Source organism: Ammospiza nelsoni, chromosome 3 (genome assembly GCF_027579445.1).
Source record: "Ammospiza nelsoni isolate bAmmNel1 chromosome 3, bAmmNel1.pri, whole genome shotgun sequence".
Lineage (NCBI taxonomy): Eukaryota > Metazoa > Chordata > Aves > Passeriformes > Passerellidae > Ammospiza > Ammospiza nelsoni.
Genome location: NC_080635.1, coordinates 91,725,776 through 91,738,937, shown reverse-complemented (window position 1 = coordinate 91,738,937; position 13,162 = coordinate 91,725,776). Strand labels below are relative to the sequence as shown.

Genomic DNA, 13,162 nt, shown 5'->3' with positions numbered 1-13,162 from the left:
TGGATTTAAGTCTCTTAATTGTGTTTTTGTGTTTGAACAGTCCCATGGATTTCAGTGAGGTTAGCAAGAGCCATTTGTTTTTGCGGGGTGGGTATCTGTTACTTCTCTTAAAAGCTTCTTAAGTAGTTATCTTGAATGCCAAAGATTTCACTACCTGTATGTTTCTAAGCAACATTTTGTAAGACTAATGATATATGGTATTCTTTTTTCAAGTACAGCCACTTGAAATGAATTAAAATAAGAACCTGAGTTTCACTTTGAATATTTATAATGACCATACTTGCAGAGAAACATTTAAAAACAAAGGACTCAAAGTGGTAATAACAAACATCTACCTCAAAAAAGTAACTTATTTTTTTCCTAATCTGACCAAGACTGTCAGAATTGAGTTATTTTACCTTTTTAATACCATATAAAATACAGTAAATTTGTTACCCTCAGAATTGCATGGACTGTCAGAAGCGAGGGCTCCTTCTTCTTTGTTTAAGTATGAATCTTTCTTGTCCTTATGAAATTTTTCCACCATTTTGGATTTAGACAAAGCCTTGCTGCGAGATGCACTGGAAGATTTAGAGGGAACTACTTCTAAGTGTACAAAAACATTATAAAATTTAATGCATAGTGGACAGGGAATAAAGAGAAGAACAAGATGTGAGACTTCAAAGTGACATTTCTGAAAAAGTAATACAGTTCAGTTTCTTGTACACTGAATTACTTCTGATTTTCTACCTGTAAGTAAAAACTAAAGTTAATACTTATAATTTCTGGAAATAGAACTACTCTTCTCCATCCTTTTTTTCTTATTTTTAAAAAGATTCTTGATACAGGAATACTTTGTATTCAATTGCACTGTTCTAGGAGCTCAATAAATGACCTGAAGACAAAGAAAACTAGTAAAACTACTTCAGCAGTGAAAGGTTTTTACTACGAGGTTTGAAAGGAAGCATGTAGGTTGTTGGTACACAGAAAAGTGGGAAAACAGAGGTACATAAGTATAAATTACTACTGTCTTTATCACTGTCAGATATAAGAACTGCATTTGTTTGCTCTAACCCTTGTGGGGACCTGCTCAGCAGCAAAGCAAATTTCATTCATGTTAGCAGAATTAAGTTTTAGATAACAGCACCTATGCTGAAAACTGCTGTCATGATCAAAGACCCATAGAATGGTTTGGGCTGGAAAGGACCTTAAAGACCATCCAGCTCCTGAGCAGGGACACCTTTCACTAGACCAGACTGCTCAGAGACCCATCCAATCTGGCCTTCAACACTTCCAGGGATGGGGCATCCACAGCTTCTTGGAGCAACCCATTCACCGTCACATCAAAGAACTTCCTCCTAATACCTAACCAAAAGCTACTGTCTTAGTGTGATACCATTCCCCCTTGGCCTGTCTCTAAATGCTCTTGTCAAAAGTCTCTCTCCATCTTTCTTGCAGGCTCTCTTTAGTTACTGCAAGGGGGCAGTTAAGTCACCCTGAAGTCTCTTTCCTGGGCTTAACAAAGCCAATTCTCTCAGCCTTTTCTCATAGTAGAGGTCCTCCACCCCTCTAACCACCCTAGTGGCCTCCTCTGGACTCTTACAGCTACACTACAGCCTCCATATACCTTAGGCTAGCCAGACAGTGTGTGTTGGATTTTGACATGTTGAAATTGTCACAGTGGAAGAGGCTTCAGAATGGAGTAATTCTGATAAAACTCTTAGTTATGGGTCGTTTGAGTTCATCTTGACACAAGAGAGAGTAGTCTAGGACATCAAGCCAAATACTTCAGCTATTTAGAACAGGAATATGGGGATATGTGACCAGACCTTAACACAGCTCAAACATCCAAGATAACTAAAGGAAGCTGGTGCAGCAAGGAGAGAAATGGAATTCTCTCCAAGGAGAGAAATCAATTCTGATACAATGCATAGGTCCTTTATTACCTCAACTGATGTGTAAGTTCACTAATAAGGCACTACTTCTCTAAATCTATATTCTCCCACATTTACTGGGAAACTAGAAGTGTTTTCAGCATACCATCTATTATAAATAATGCAAACACCTGATACCTTTTAAAAGAGTAATTTGAAATAAGTACAGAGGTCCTCATATTGCTCATATTTAAAATATTAACCCTGATTTGAGAAATAAATTAATTTTTAGTATTTATCTCCCAGACCTAGATGCTTTACACCTATTCTATACAAATGAGACTTATGAAAACATATACATACATTTTCTAGACTGCACATACACTCTAGAAAACTAGCACAGGAGATGTTCTATAGTCTACAAACTATATCACCAATGTGATCCAAAGACCAAGTGCCAAATATTACATTTTCATGGCTCTCCAAAACATTACTGATCTGCTTGAATTTAACACCAATGCCACGCTTACATCAGGACAAGCTGATTGCTATTGTCTTTTATACAGACAATGTGTATGTGGCAGCTTGGTCAAATGGACAGTTTGCCAAGGATTTTCTACAGGAAACACACTAATAATACAAGGTTGATACTGAATAAATATATCAAAACATATTGAATCAAATACCAGACTGGGAATGGGGACTCTTTTGTTCAGTGTTTTCCACTACTTCGGCATGGCTTTCTGTCAGTTTCTTCTCTTTCCTCGCTTTAACAAATTTTATTTGAAAATCTTGAAAAGACAAACAGCAGGAACAAACATGCAAGCAAGACAGGACAGGAATTCTTAGTATCCAATTTCTTTTTATCATTTAAATGACAAAATCAAGTAGAAAGGGCATCACCTAGGTCTCCAACCTGTCCAATATGGAAGACAGTGTCTTGAATCATAATTTGCACATTTCAGTTTAAAGCTGAAGAGCAAACAGTTTAAACGTGCCTAGAATAACTCATGGAGTTATTTTAAAATGTACTTTATACTTCTCAGTGAAACAGGCTACCTATATAACAGGCTCTCTACCTATTTCCTGGCACTTCTGCAACAAGATGCCTTGGGAAACAAAAAGAACAGACAACAAGTGTAGAGCACATATTTAATCTTCTTCTCTTTGTCTTTCAAGAAAGTGTGATATAGATAATGAAGTAACACAAAATCAAAACTCAAACTGCAAGCAACTTATCAGCTTGGTGTATTACACAAGCTAATGATCCAGACTTTCTTCAGATAACATTATCTCTAAACAGTCACACCCAAAGACATCAACTTATACATATGGAGCATGCATTTGTAATGAATGCACTGCCACACTGTGGGTGAAGGTAAAATTTAAGCATTTATATAAGTTTGATTCATGATGATAAAACAACTTTAAAACCTAATTCTGTTAGCTGATAGTCTATTGACTATGTCCTATCTGCAACCAACATGAAGGGTCCAGCCTAGAACGACACAGAAGGGTCTCCAAAAAGTTTTGAAGCATGCTGACATTACACTTCCCTGAAATTAAATTCTGCTTATTTTCATGTTTGTTGGCATCACAGCAGTGTTATTATTTTCTCCCATAAGAAACTGTTTTGCTGTTTAGGAGATGTTCACATATAACCTTACAAAAAACTACAAGTCTAAATCATCTTCTCAGTCATCCAGTGCAGTAACTTACATTGCAACGTTGCTGTGCCATCATCCACTTTTAATAGGTCTGAGCAACACACCACACAACATACACATGCTGAGAATATTAGACATGGCAAAATGGTATGTGACAAAGTACTTGGAAGCACACAAGAAAAACAGAGAGATACAGAGAGGAGAACATGAGCAGTTCTGGAAGCCTATCCACACTGAACTCCTTACAGTCACCCAACCTGTCATTTTAAAACATCACAAATATGTCTATATGAAGTAAAATCATAGCCACATAAAACTGCAGAGGAAAACTCAATTTATCCCAAAGGTGGTCAAGAGGTGGTCTCTGCAAATGGCTCCCTTTTGACTCTAGGTTAATTGCCCTACAACTAGACCCTACCTTGCAGAAGGGGATTCATCATAGCATGTATTTTACAACTGATACCATTTACACGTGTCCAGTGTGACAAATACATCCCTTTCCTCATGGGATGCCACAACCAGGAGATCCACTTCACGCCATGGAGTTACCACCTTCTTGCTAAGACAGAAAGAGGAAGGCCCTCTAGCAGGAATTAAAGGCCCCTCTGCTTGGCAGTACTAAAGTAGTAGGTGGGATATGGCTTATTGCATATGCTCCATGAGTGTGGTATTCTATGCAGAGTGGTGACAGAGCAGTAAATTAAATAAAATGAATAATCTGCCTGGCAAAAACGGTGCTCAGGGAAGAAATCTGTGCACGGATCTGGCACACTTGGCGTTCACTCCTATATTCTCAGCTTTGTTATGTCCAACTGCCAAGATGTTGGATCTTGGGACTCAAACTGCATTACACACACATTACTTTTAACTCCCTCCAAAAAAAACCCCAAAAAGCAGTCCCTCATCAACAGTATGAATATGAACAGGCTAGCTTCTTTTGCATGTAAATTGATTCCATACTAGCAAAACCGGGTAGGCTCAGCCTTTGAATGTTTTTCCATTAAATGAGAAGCTTTTCTTAAGAGAGACGTTTAAAAGTTTACCAGGTATTTCACACATCAGTAAATTGTAGATAAAGCTTGTTCCAGCTCTAATAGCTTTACCTCTAGTTAACCTGCACAACTGATAAGATATTCTTAATTTTAAGAACAACAGTGGTAGAAATTGTTTGGATAGAACATCTCAATATAATCACATTGTTTCTTGTGACTCTGTTTTTAATTTTACTTAATCCACACAGGCACTGTTCTCTAAAACTTGTAATCACCCTGCCCTTTAGGAACCTATTTCAGTGTGTTTTCTACCATAAGTATCAAAGTTGGGTTGCCTCAAGCATCTCAGAAAAACCATGGAAACATGCTGAGCTTTTAAAGTAATCAAAATTTTCTTTGAGTATGTAGAAAAATGAGGTCATGATAACCTCTTAATTCTCACATTACCCAGCAAGAACACTCCATCCTTACATTATCTGAAAAGCTGTAAGGAAATCATCATATCTCATAACCAACTGATAAGAATTTTCTCATATCCATGTGAGTTTTACATCAACATCTTAAAAGGCCAAGACAGACAAGAAGTCCAGGTAGCACCTATTAGGATTAAACCTAAATGGCACAACTGCTGACTAAGATTGGACTCCTCACTAAGATGACACTGACAGATAGTCTTAAAATCTGAGACTATCAGCAGTATTTTAACTCTGTCAGATGAAAAAAATGATTTTTGTAACTTTCTGTTAGGGTCCACTTGCAATTAATACAAATCATGAAAATTAAGAAACCACCAATTACTACAAGAAGAAGAGGGCGAACAAACATCCTGTGGAAACTCACTACTATAGGTTTTACTATCCGACAAGAAGACAATGTAGAAATTAAAAAAAAAAAATAGAGGTGGAATGCTTGCAAACAATTATGTATTTTCTTCCAGAACTATATGACCGTGTCAATACTGAGCCAGCAATCATGTCATCACAGCCCATTTCGCCTTGAGCCACAGTTCTTGGCAAGGGAAATGCTGGGAATACTGAAGACATACATCTTGGATTCAGCTGGTGTTGAAAAGTTTTTCTGTCTTTGTGCTTTTCCAACCTACTACAAATATTGCAGTTAGCATGTTTATACAAACTGGTCTTTTTCCACTACAGTTTCGAAAACAGAAAGTTACAAAAAGTCAGTATAAAGAACAGGTTGGCTACAAAACACATATGCCAATATTTCTGTGAGTTTGTAAGTTATATTTTCTAACTATTTTACTATTTATAATGTGCTTATTTTTTACAAATTTGATTAATTCAAAAGCAACAGAAAAAAACCCCATCAAACAGCTTGCATACAACTTGAATATAAACCATTAAAAAATACAATTCTATTTGACTTTTATGCTTTACAAACTTGCACTGTAACATTCTAAAACACGAGTGGCACCAGCTTAATCTCAAACCAGGCCTAACATGCAGTATGAGAAAGGACTAGCCTGACCCCCTGTGGCCAAAACATTGCAAAACTTTTAATTTACCACCATCATCCGAGTCTTCCTCAGATAACCACCAGGGCATTGAATCCTTTTTCTTTTTTTCTTTTTTCCTGGGCTGTCCCAATTTCTCAAGAATGCTGGACTTTTTCTTTGAATTTCCAAGTGAATCATCTGAAAGAGACTGAATAAAACACATACAAGATTAAAGAGATCTTTTACATGTTTACATTGTTTCAGCCACTCAATTCTAGACTTCTGAGTCCAGATGCCTCTCATTACTCCCCACTGTTTGCCGTTCTTGTATATGCATGACAAAACTGATTAAGGAACAATAACTATATTCGTATGGAATAATACTGTATATTTTAATAATCCCACTGCCAGAATTTGGATATATTAAAAGTGGATCGCTTCAGAGAAACTAAGTTCAAATGAACAGCAAAATCAGCTCTTTTTCAATTAGTTAAGACATGTAAGAACCAAAATTCTGACTATATTCCTGAAGATAATGAAGTAGACCAGAAACAATTTTATCTTATCCTTGCTTTGTATGCGAACATTATTATTAAAATTCTAAAAATAAATGTGCACTAGCAACATTCTGGCTGCCAGCAAATCAGACTTCAGAAATTAATTTTATACTTTGTATTCATGAAATGTAATAGAAATGCCAGAGCCATTCCTACCCAACTGTGTATTAAACTTTCATATGTGTTAGTCATCCATGCTGATTTTGACTGATGGCTTGAATCAATGGAAAAAAAAATCTGAGTATGGACACCATATGAATTTAAGTTACTGATAAGTAACAGGAAGGAAAAGACAACTAACCTCTGCTCCTTTCTTTTAATAAAGCTCTTTATGGCCTACAGCAGGCTCAGAGTCACAATTAGCTATCCACACACGCAACAAGGAAATATTCATTAATCTGGTGCACTGCATCCCTATGTTCTACATATTTGTTGTGCAGCAAACTGGGGTTAAGGGGAATGGAATACTTTTAATCTAAATTTTTAGCTACAACTGTTAAAACCAATTGTCCTAAAATGTCTTAGAGAACATGGTGCACAGAGTTAGTAAAAGCCATAAATGGTAAGAAACAAAGAATTCACATATGAAATGCATCACATGGGAAAATTTCAAAAGCTTCGCTTTTGTAATAGTCACAAATAAGAAAATCTGATAGTATAAACCCAGTATTAGAGGCAACAGGATTGTGGATACTTAACATGGAAAACACAAGGGTATGTTTTATTAAAACAAGCCTCTGCAATCTACTGCCTACTATTACATTAAAAACACTGCCATAAAAGCCTACTTTTACTATATGACTAAAATTTCAACTTCTTCATTCAAATATCAAATGCCAATTATATAAAACTATAATTTAAAGAAAAATAATTGTAATAAAATATTCTTTTTAGTATCTCTGATGAAGAACATCTTTAGAGCTTTCAGTTTCACTAGAGAAAACTAAATGTCTGTCATACATCTTAGAAAGAAAGAAGTGCTCTGAGCCTTGCACTTTAAAAAACCCACAATTTTAATAAATTATGAAACTGCTAGACAACAGGATGTATTGCAATTTCTCTCAGTTGGCTCTGTGACATTGAACAAAACAGGCTTTAGATTTCTAATAAATATCCCACTAATAACAATTTCCTGACACTAGTCACAACACAAGCACTAGTGCCATTGTCCCCAAAGGTCAGACTGCCTCCTGCTAGCTGGAAGCACTGACAGGTGCTTGATGCAAGCAAACCCTGTTATCACTTGCTGTTTCTTTTACAACTAACAGGATCCTCTGCTCTGCAAGCAGAACTTCAGTGAATGCTCACTCTCCTTAGTGGATTGTAACTAAAGAACCTGCAACTCCCATAGGCTGTGCTCAAATTCTGGAAACTTTCCATGTCCAGCCATCTTGTCAACTGCAGACAGTAAAGGTGCAGCAGCTGGGAGCGAAACGCTGACACAAAAATATTGGTGTATTTTCCCCAACATATCAGTTGTCTCAACAGCAAAACTTCCAGATTTTTTTTCCTTCCTTTGAAATAAAGGTAAATCAGTCAATCATCAATCAACATTTTGGACTCGTAATGACTTCTCTGCACCAGTAAGTGGCACCAATTTGTTCTTTCCCCTCCTCCATAAGACAGCCTCTCAGCCTTTCAGGAACACAGACACACAAAAAGTGTCAGTTGTTTAATCTCAACATTGATAAAAGCCTAAAGAGGCAGTTTTAAGAACCAGAACAACTACAACGCACATCATCAGCTTACCACCTCCTCTGCATGTGAAAGAACTTAAAAAAGATGGGTAATACAGAATTTGATCTAAACTACTCGGACTTTCATGACCAGTTGTCCTAATTAATCCATGAAACCAGTATTTTTCAATTATATAAGTCTACTCCAAAATATGCTTTTATTATACAAAGATATGTTAATCTATTTGATCTTTTAATAAAAAGTTAAAATGCTTCTCTAACGTGGCTTAATGTGCAGTGTTTCTCTTCCAGATACAATTCTACAGATATTCTAATAAGGATGGTATAGCCTTTCCTTTTGAAAGTCTTCCTTCTCAAGTATCCATGAATATCAAGTAGAACAACGGTCAACTGAAAATACTAGAAGCAGACAACAGCTTTTTCACAACATTGCATTGAGTCATCAAAAAAGGGCAATTAATTCAATTAATTGAAGCACTGTGTATTAGAAAGACTTCCTCACAATAGCATATCCCAAGAGAATGTCACAGCAAACACTGAAAACCTGGAGCTAAACCAGTATGACAGATGATGCTCAAGGGAAATCCAGTTGACAACAGGGGGAAGCACACCAAAACAAGATACTGATGGTGAGGAGTGGATGGAAAGGAACACAGACAGTGGAGGAGGAAGGATTATGGGAAGAATTATGGATGACAACAGGGCATCTTGGCAAGGGGCTGGGAATAGGCATGACCAGGCAGAGGGAATAATTAAAGGATTTATCCTACATGCAGTCATTGTTATTACACATTTGTGTTTCCTTCTGTATAATAATAGTCTAGAAAATCCACTGATAGCTTTTAAAGTTCTGTGTATATGCCAAAAGACTTAGTTTAATCCTCCTATTAGACCTGCATGATCCAGCTGTATATACAGCCTTTCTTTTAACTTCATATGTTTTAATCACAAACATACATACATACACTCACCCCAAACATAGATTCATTAAGAGTTATTTAAAAGGGAAAAATCCTGCTCCATTTCCTCTTTGAAAGATTTGCTTCAACAATATTAAGTCTGCCCCAAACTACTGAGAAACAGATTTTATTATTCCCCACCTGCTGCGACACTCTCAACACAAACATCACCTAAGACAGGTTTCAAGAAATGGACCACATCAGTTTCTCATCTTTCTAGTATTAAAAGGCCAAACACTTTTTATAAAAAACAAAAGCAAGGAGAAGGGCATAGCAGAAGATGCCCGTGTAAAAATAACAGAGAGAAGAGAACATAATTGTTATCTGGGTCTGTATCTAGCTAGCAAAAATCACAGTGCATATTTTTAATAACTGGATTAGCAGTTTGAAAACAATTTTGGATTGAAATTATAAAAAAAATTAAGACATGAATTGTTAAAGTTACATTCTCTGGGACATTCCAAATGCCACTTAGAATAATTCAATAGTTATATGAATTTTTTTTATGAGCATCCTCAATGTGGGCAATAGCTGAGGGGGAAGAAGAGTGTGTCAAATGAGGAATGGAATACTAGAAGCAATCACATGCAGAGTTTTGCAAGATGTGCATAACAAATAAAAGAATAAAACTCTTTTCTCCTCACCAAAGCAGCTCCCTCTGTAACAACCGTAAGTAAAGAATTTTGAAGGAAATGCAAAGACTAGTTTTCTAATTTTACTAACATTAATAATTTCAGTGAGTTCAAGAGTGCTTAGTTACATCATTAAATTACTTTTCACAAGTCATTCAATTGTAACACAGCCTCTACTTAAAAAAAAAATAATTCATGCATACATTACATATAACAGAGACTCCACAAATATTCTCTGCCATCACTAGTTCTGCTTATATACAGAATTAAAATCTAGTGAAGGCCTTATGTAGCAGTATTTATGTTTTAGGGTTACCACACCGTGTTCTGACAGACCAGAGGGCAAGTTCTGAAATTAAAGGTCTATCTGCATTGAAAAAAACATACCTAGTCAGGGCATTTAGATCATGTCTGATTATTCTTAGATTAAGCCACAACCCACAGACTTGCATGATTTTGCCAGTACTCAAAACCATGAAGCACCATGAGGAATTAAAGGAATCTAATTCAAATTTTCTAATCACTACAACACGCTTCATTTTATACAAGAATTTTTAAATATAATTCAGTGAGAGTAAGCACTGCACAGAAAAATATAGAAATTTTAAACATGTAGCCTGTGTTTGTATACAGGCAGATTTTTTTTTACCTCATTTCCAATTATACATCAATTTGAAGCTTCTGGTACTAAGTAGCACCAACAATAAAACTGAAACAAAAATCAAGAACCAAGGGCTCTTTCTGAAGATACAACCAGGCAATGACAAAAATATTTATTTAATTACAAAACTCTTCCCTTGATATCTATACAGCAAAATAGTATGAATTTAGCTTAGCAATTAAGAGCAATTAAGACCCATAGATAAGACAGCTATGTTAATTATGTGATAAAAGGAGAGCTGAATCTTACATTTCATATTCTTCCATACTCAATTTTCCCCATTTTTAATAGAGAATAGGCATGTGACCTTGCTCTCAAACATACCTCTTTCAGAAACTCTTCAAACTGCTCATCTAATTCTTCCTTTGAAAATCGATGAGCCATAATTTGCAGCTGGATTTTCCTTCCAAACAACTGAGTCTAAAAACTAAAATTTAAATTGAAGTTAATTAAATGCATTCTGAAATTGATGTAACCTAATGATTTTCTTGAATAGAGCTATAAGAAAAAAAACCCCAATCCATAACTTGAGAGATGATAAACACCATTCTCCCATCCCTTATAAAACTATTTACTGAATGAGACAACCAGCACAAACGTACCTAAATCACCCAAATTCCTTACAAGCAAAATACTCATTTCCAAAACACCAGCTTCAGCATTTAAACTTTGACGGATAAATAAAATCTGATTAACTTCATCATCTTTACATTTTTCTTCAAAACTCAGCTCTCTTAGCAACCCAAGCATTTTGTTAATAATCAAACGAGAATCTAATGCAGTAATATTTTCATTTTAGGGTTTTTAATTCATTTCTACGCTTCTTTTCCAACACTGGGAACATCTGGCACTGTTAGTTTTGTTTCATCATCTCTGCTGTGCTTTGGATTTAGTAAACAATAAATACATGTAAATCTTTTTAAGGTTAGGGAATGGCATTTGGTTTGATCTGCCCTGATGGAGAAAGCCAATGACATTTGCACCCCTCTCCTTCCCCTAAGTCTGCATCAACTTCTCAGGTACAAAATATGCCCAACAACCAAAAGGCTGCAAAGCTTTTGTGTATCACACTGCTCAACACATATGGCTGCCTTCAAAACTGCAGATGTATGGCAGCATTAAACTGCACTAGCATCTTCCAGCCTGAGAAGTGTGATGTAAACATAAAAGGGCTAAACATTTGCAAAAGTGCTTTTACCATTAAATAAAACTTCTCCCAGTATGGAGCCCACTCAGTACACAGGACTGTTACCTACCTAGTAAATTGATTCTGACAGGCGAGTTGTGACAACTGTTTCCTGCTTTCACTCCTTATCCATCCATAGACCACCCGACACCTTGGCTTTGGCAGTTAAAAAAAAAGAAGTTTTATAGCAGACTGGCCAGGCGTTGAATTCAGCACGATATTGTTATATAAGCATTTGGACAATATCTCTGAAAACATGGTAAGGAGATTAAGAACGTTACCTCTCAGGGCACACATAATTCAGCATCCTTTTGTGCTTTCACATCAAAGCACACTCGATGTTAAACGCAAGATGCTTTAGCAATTTAGTAACTGTGCCAGCTACTTCAGCAGGTGGGGAATATTTAATTCTAGCCTTGCCAGAAAAACCAAGTGATTCTCCTGACATTATCTTTACTTTTTCCTACATTAGAATGACGGGCTTCTTCTGCCTACCCCCTAATTACATCTTTTATAAAAACTAAAAATATGTCACTTAAAGAACAACAAACATGTTTACAATTTCGGTAACAGAAGATCACAGGCAAACATTAACCTTAGCAAATATACTTTTCAGCCATATCTTCAGACCTGGCGGCTCACAAATGACTTCGTGCACAAAACAAAGGCGGCACTTGCTGGGATATATGCTACAACACCGCGCAAAAAGTGGAAGTTTTGAGGAGGTATGGCTAAACCACGGGGATGGAGGGAAGCTTAAACAGCCTAACACATTTCACGTAACCTTTTAATCATCCCAGCCGCGACCTGATCTTCTTCCTCCTCCTCCTCCGGCTTTCCCTGGAGCACACGCGCGGCGGGCGCAGGGCAGCGCGGGACTCGGGGGCGCAGGGCAGGGCTCGGCTCCAAGGCCCGATGGGCGCCCCGGGGAGCAGCGGGAGAGGGAACTGGCCGCGGCTCGGAGCCGAGCGCTGCCCGGGCTCCGGGCCCGTACCTGCACCGCGCCGGGCCCCGCGCAGCCACGGCCGCCCCGCTCGCCGGCGGCGCCGTTACCCGGGAAACCCTCCCGGCCACCGTCCCGCCCGCCAGCAGGGACCGCGCCACGTGATTCCGCCAAATCCACCCGCTTCCCTCGGCTCCGCCCGCTCCGCCGCAGGACACACGGCACCGGGGCGGCCACGCGGGACGGGAGGGGACGGGCCGGGGTGCCATGTCCGCCGCGGGACACGCGAGGGGACGGGGACAGGGACAGGGACAGGGACGGGGACGAGCCCGGGCGCCATTGACGGGGGGCACTGGCGGAAAGGGCCGGCCTGCGGAACGGCGCCCCCTGGCGGGCGGGGGTGGTGTCCATGAGCGGTCAGGACGGACGGGGATGGGTCCGAGAGTTCAGGAACCAGCCTGGGCCTGGGGGCATTTCAATGTCCGAGCGTTCAGGAACCAGCCTGGGGTTGGGGGCATTTCAGTGTCCGAGCGTTCAGGAACCAGCCTGGGCTTTGGAG

General features: G+C 38.3%; 1 protein-coding gene across 3 annotated transcripts in view; it reads right to left on the bottom strand.

Annotated features, from left to right (window-relative positions):
- Positions 1-12,544, bottom strand: part of CEP162 (centrosomal protein 162) — a 43,946-nt gene extending 31,402 nt beyond the window's left edge. The window contains exons 1-4 of one of the 3 annotated variants that reach the window (XM_059468241.1): positions 12,445-12,544; positions 11,731-11,908; positions 10,799-10,901; positions 6,038-6,176 (exon numbers count right to left, since the gene is read on the bottom strand). In XM_059468241.1, the coding sequence (XP_059324224.1) occupies positions 6,038-6,176; positions 10,799-10,858 (199 nt within the window). In that variant the 5' untranslated portion in view covers positions 10,859-10,901; positions 11,731-11,908; positions 12,445-12,544. Of the gene's footprint in view, positions 1-6,037; positions 6,177-10,798; positions 10,902-11,730; positions 11,909-12,255; positions 12,277-12,444 lie in introns of those variants that run through there. The other 2 variants (XM_059468243.1, XM_059468242.1) reach the window with 2 other exon arrangements.
- Positions 12,545-13,162: the final 618 nt, after the last annotated feature.